This window comes from Trichosurus vulpecula, chromosome 4, assembly GCF_011100635.1.
Source record: "Trichosurus vulpecula isolate mTriVul1 chromosome 4, mTriVul1.pri, whole genome shotgun sequence".
In the NCBI taxonomy this organism is placed as follows: Eukaryota; Metazoa; Chordata; class Mammalia; order Diprotodontia; family Phalangeridae; genus Trichosurus; species Trichosurus vulpecula.
Genome location: NC_050576.1, coordinates 28,810,193 through 28,816,192, shown reverse-complemented (window position 1 = coordinate 28,816,192; position 6,000 = coordinate 28,810,193). Strand labels below are relative to the sequence as shown.

The following is a 6,000-nucleotide window of genomic DNA, read 5'->3' as shown; positions in this document are numbered from 1 at the left end:
CTGGAGGAGGCAGTGTTTGGAGTTTTAAAGAGTGGAAATTTAACAGGCAACAGATCCCAGGTTACAGCGACTTCAGAGGCTGTCCATCACCCTCATGTTACAGATGAGGAGATGAAGCCCAGGGAGGTTAAGTAATTTGCCCAGCATCACACAGCTAGTGTCAGAGGGAAGAGACGGAAGGAATTCCAGGCATGGAATCCCATCCAACAGCCTGAGCAGCATCATGAAGATGAGAACAGATCTCCAGCTGTGGAGGGCACCGAGTGCCATACAGTTACTCAAATTCCACTCGGTGGGTGGTAGGGAGCGAGTGAAGGTGTTTTGTCTTGTTTAAAACCAAAGAACAGGACCCAGTTTCAGCTAAGAAGGATAATTCTGGCAGTGGTATGATGGATGTGTCAGCACTAGGAGGAGAGTGGGGGCAAAAGGACTTACTAGGGCAGTGTTTGGCTTTGGAGCCAGAGGAGACCTGGGTTAAATCCTGCTTCTCTCATAGACTTATCTGTATGACCTTGGGCGAGTCACTCAGCACCCCCAAATGAAATAAGTACACTGGGATTGATGACCTCTGAGCTCCTGGCTAGATACATGACTCCAAGACACAGGAGCCACAAGGAGGCAAAGGGAAGGATCCAACCTAAGTCCAGGTTGCAAACATGGCAGCCCAGGGGGTAATGGTGGAGGCAGAGACAGAAATAGCAACCTCCAAAGGAGGAGCAGGGCTGGGGAAGTGGGAAGGAGCTCATTCTGGGACATGTTGAAATGGAGGGGCTACAGGCAATTAGAGAGAGGTCAGGGCTGGAGAGACTTGTCTGTGTTTAGGTGGGAGTTCAGGCTTCTCCAGGTCTCACAGCCTCTCAATCTCCTCTCCGCTCACACGGGCTCCCTCCTGGTTCTGTCCCTCATTTATGTCATGGGTTTTTTTGTGAGGAAGCCGCAATACAAATGCCACCCTCCAACCAGCTGGGGTTAGGAATGAGACTTGTGACATCAGTCAGAAGATACAGCGCCCCCTGTGGACCAAGACTCCAGGACATCTCCGGAAGGTGGGGGGATCTGAGGGCGTCCCCTTGTTACCCATGGGGAGGCCGGTGGCGTCTTACCTGATCCCCCGTGGATGGAGGGAAAGAAGGAGCTGGCCAGGTAAGCCCCACTGTTACCCTACCCACGGCAAATGACCCACCCTTGGAATGGAAGCTCCTTGAGGGCAGTGCTAGGCATACAGTAAGCACTTACTAAATGCTTGTCAGTTGCCCAGAGACAGGAGCAGGGTGCAGACAAGTTCTCAAAGAACCATTTGGCCTGTTTTTCTCCCCAATGAGACTTTCAGAAAATTGAAGCAGCTTTGCCAGCCCGGCCTAAGTGTCACCCATGAGGCTGATGGCAGACAGACCGCTCTGCACCTCCCCCAAGGAATTAGAAAGAAGACACATTTTATTGAAATTACCATTGTACTGTTTCTTAAATGGGCAAGTTTTATTACTGAAATATGTCTTCTTTCTCAACCATGAAAAATCACAAATGTACTGAACAGGCCATGGAGAGCCATGACTTCAAGGAAACAGACTGTTGTCATTAAATAAACTGGGTGTCTTAGGACAAAGTCAAGAAGAAGACGTATGCTTTCACAGATTCCTTTGGTTTTAAACATAGTGCCAGGGGCAGGATGGCACACTGGTCCTCGTCAGGCCCACGGACAGGGTTCCCGGAGCCCCTGCCCTTCCTGTCTCTGTTTAGTCTGGTGCCTTCCACTCTGCTCCTGGAGGCTTTGAAGGTGAGAGAGGGCCTTGAGGCCCCCCAAGGTTTCTAGCCTCTACTCTAAGCCCCGTGGGCCCCACACCCCAGAGGCTTGCCAAGGTGAAAGACCACAGATGGTCTCATGAAGAGGTGGGCCCTTCATGGACCCTGGGGGGACATCTGTCCCCCAGCCACATCACAGGCAGCCATGTCCAGCTACAGAACGTGGAGAATGGAAACCTGAAAAGTGTCTCCCTCTCCAGCCTCATCTGATGAGGGAGCAACTTTTTTGATTAATTTGGATTCAAGGCAAAGGCAGGTGAGCTGAGCCTCTCAGTGACCCCCATGACACAGTCACTCTATTTCTTAGGAAAATGTAAACTTCAAACATTCTGTTAAACATCACAGTGGAAAATGATGACCAGTTTGTGGGTGACCACAGGCTCTGGGTCAGGAGGGGGAGGGGGAGCCACCTGGCCCAACTAACTCAATTCCAACTCTGCTTGACCATCCACCACCCACTGTCTTCCTATGGGCTTAGTCCAGGAGGTCGGGAGGCCGGGGTTGATTGTCCTGAAATGTTTTGTCTTCCTGCCTTCTGGTCAGCCCTGGGAGCACCCCGGACACTTCGGGGCTGCCCCCATTCTCGGGGGCTGCCTTGGCCTGCAGCATGGCTGCTTGGATCCGGAAGTGCGTCCTGGACTCCATGGAATAATTCTTGTAGTTTTGTCTAGGACCAAGCAGAGGAGGAGAGCCAGGTCAGTGATGAGATCCCCTGGACACAGTGAGGGGAGCTGCCTCCTTTATCACTCTGGCTGCCCCCCTCCTGCCATCAGAAGCACTGGGGACTGCGAGGGCAGGGCCTGGGGTGGCCATCTGCACAGCCTTCTCAGTGCCCCACACGGGGCCGGTGATTGGCATCGTCATCACAGCTGGCATTCACACAGCTCCTTGAGGTGGAAAAGTGCTTCCCATCTATGTCATTTCATATAAATGTTGGTGGGAATGAGTAGTTCAGGTGAAAGAAAATCTGCTCTTAGATAAAACCAGCCCAGGGCTGCCCTCCCTGAATGCCTTCAGGAAATAGGTCATGGTGAAGAGCTGGCTCATGTTAGGCTGTATATGATGGAATCAGAAGGTGGAGCAGGAAGAGGCCTCGGAGGTCACTAAAGTCCAGCCTCCAGAGAGGGAGTTAATGACTCACAGGTCATCGCCCATAGCCACCTGCCAGTGACCACAGCAGAGAGGTCTGCCACCTTCCCCAGAGGGGGCACTGAGGCTAGCACCTCTAGGCACTGCCACCCACTTACGGGTGAGTCATGGGAACAATCTGGAGGGGATCGCTGAGGAAAAGGAAGTCTTAGGCATGGGCAGCATCTTCCTCTTCTCTGCCCCCCAGATGCAAAGGCACCTGGGCAGAATATGGCATCTGAGGAGGGGCTGGGGGGTTCTGGACCACATAGAAGTGAGAGGTTCTTTGTCAGGGATGGAGGGAACCTTAGGAGGGCTGGTAAAAATCCTATTTGCCTGGACTTGTGCAAATCTCATATGTGTCTGCCCCCCTCCAGAAGCATCGGTGCCCCCACACTGAGAATCTTGAGGGCAGGGCAGGAGAAGGGGGCAGGGAGGAGAACACATCCCTGTTAGACACCAAAGACAGTCAGTAGATACAGCAGGAAAACGAATCACAAACACACCCAGTGATTCACTGGAGACACAACACAGAAGTGGGCCAGGAATGAAAACTATTCATCCCAGGGCCTCTGCTGTCTGCACACAAACAGAATCTGGGGGAAACCAGCAGGGTCTGCTCTAGCTCACCTGACCTCACAGCAGGGGGCTGAGACCCGGGCCTGGAACATGGCAGGGGCAGAGGCTGGGGAGCAGGGAGGGGTGACGCTTGGCTGAGCACTTCCAAGAATGGCTGAGTGGGGAGGCTGCCGAACTACAGGCTTGAAACAAGGCAAATGCCCAATTTTCAAAGGAGGGAAGAGAACATAATCTTCCAACCAGGCCAGGGAACTTGACTTCAATTCCTGGCAAAATTCTAGACTGGAACACTGAAGGGAGGTTTGAGAACATCTAGAGAAGGGAGCAGCGATCTCCGGGAGCCAGACTGGTGCCCCCAAACTGCTTATCTAGATTGTAGGCAAAGAACTGGGGAGTGCGGGCAGAGGAGGGATGCTCCTGATGTTCTTGAGGATGAGATGAAGAGCTGAAGGTCATGGAGTTAGGTGGAATCAGAACTGGAGAATGACCCAAAGGCCACCGTTGTCGGTGCAATGACGGCTGGAAGGTCTAAATTGTGGCGCCCCAAGGATCTGTAACTAACCCCGCCTAACGTCTTTATCAATCACTCAGGTAAAGGCATAGATGGGACACTGATCCCAATCTCCCCGTGACCCAAAGCTGAGGGATGGCCAATATACAGGAGGACAGGCTCTGCAAGGACTGGGCTAGAATGCTGGCCAAACAGAATAAAATGAAATTGAGGAGGAATGTGTGGGCTAAAGGTTTTTCCTAAGGATAAGGTGGGAGGGGTACGAAGACAGCAATTCATCTAAAAAAGATCAAGGAGATGAGCTCTTAGTTAACCACAGGCCCGGTGGCATAAGTCTACGTGTGATGTGGCCATGAGGAGAGCTAATGTGCCACAGCCCCAGGAGGGAGGGGGTGGGAGTCCTGGGCCCTGGTCACACCCCACCTGGAGGAAGGACGTCGATGAGCTTCTAGAAGAGGGAGACTGGGATGGAGAAGCACCTCGAACCTGTGCCCCATGCAAATCTCAATGGAAAAAACTGGGACTGTTTGGGCAAGATGTAAACTCAAATGTCAGAAGAGCCACTCCCTAGAAGGGGGATAAAGTGCGTTCTGAGTGGCCCTGGAGGGCAGAACCAGGAGCAATGGGGCAGTGTGGGACAGATGTCCAGAAAACCTTCCTAACGAGAGAGCCCTTCCCAGAGCGACCCAGAGAGGCACTGGATGTGGCATCCACTCTGGAGGGCTCTTTGGTCAAGTCTGACCTGGGCTATGTGCCGCCTGGGGCCCTTGCAACTGAGGCTCCAGGATTCTGAGATTCTGATTGGAAAGCCCTGCCCAGTTCTCATGTTCTAGGTCAGGGCTGTCCAAAATGCGCCCGTAATGTGATTTATGATGCCCCCCCCTACAAGCATAGAAATTTACATAAATCCTTTACCCCAGAGCTGTCATTAAAATGGCAAATCAAAATGTATTGTCTATTGTTTCAATAAAAACCTAAGGCTGGACAGCCCTGTTCTAGGTTGTCTGTCCGAGCTCTGACCTTCCTTGTTTTCAGGCCCCTCCCAGCCCTGCCATCCCCTGTTCTCAGGCCCCTCCCAGCTCGGATGTCTCAGGACCCCAGGCCTGGCAGCTCCTTGATCAAGGCTCTACTTTCATTAACGGATGAAAACAAGGAAGCGGCTCTTGGGGGGAATCCCCTCTGTGCTGGGGGTGTGGAGCAGGGAGGGGGGGCTCTTACTTGGCCATCTCCAGGCATTTGAGGGCTTCCTCCGTCCTGCCCTGCTCCAGGCACAGCAGGGAGATCTCCAGCAGGGCATTGGGGATCAGGTAATGGTCATACTTAATCTTCTTCTCACTGCGAGATGGAGGAGGAGGAGGGAGAGTGGTTGGGGGCCAGCCTGAGTCCCCTCCCTTCTCCCATGCAGGGTGGCCGGCCTGAGGCACCCACATCCTGGGACAGTCAGAGGGGCAGCCTGGCTTCCCAGGCCATCCGAGTGGGCGAAGCCTCCTACAGCGGCCCGCCCTGGTCCTGGGCTCTGCACACTCGATGCTCCTGCCAAGCTGGGTAACTGCCCTCATACGCCCTGTGCTTTCCTACTGCAGGTTCTTTGCCTCAGGGGACTGCCCCCATCCCCTTCTTTGCTGCTGAATTCCTACCAGTCCTTTAATGCTCAGTACAGACGCTACTGCCTCCACCTCCAGGAAGCCTGCCCTGACCTTGGTGAGGAAGGACCTTTCCTTCTCCCCACAGGCTGTGGGATCATCTCTTCCTGCCTGTGAATTCTGCACACCCCCGAGGAAGGTGAGCTGGCCATGCCACGATAACAGGCCTCACCTTCCCGTGGCCCTTAGGGGGCTCTCACTGGAGCCTGAGGGAGTCACAGCAGGCATTCTCAATCCTGTTTTCCAGAGGATGCACCTGAGGCTCAGAAGGCTAACAGAACTGCTCACTGGTCACACAGCTCACGTCAGAGACTGGATTCGAATCCAGGTCTGCTTGTA

General features: G+C 53.5%; 1 protein-coding gene across 1 annotated transcript in view; it reads right to left on the bottom strand.

Annotated features, from left to right (window-relative positions):
• Positions 1–2,274: 2,274 nt before the first annotated feature.
• Positions 2,275–6,000, bottom strand: part of TTC39A (tetratricopeptide repeat domain 39A) — a 47,904-nt gene continuing 44,178 nt past the window's right edge. The window contains exons 16-17 of the mRNA XM_036755448.1: positions 5,237–5,353; positions 2,275–2,467 (exon numbers count right to left, since the gene is read on the bottom strand). Of these exons, the coding sequence (XP_036611343.1) occupies positions 2,275–2,467; positions 5,237–5,353 (310 nt within the window). The remainder of the gene's footprint in view (positions 2,468–5,236; positions 5,354–6,000) is intronic.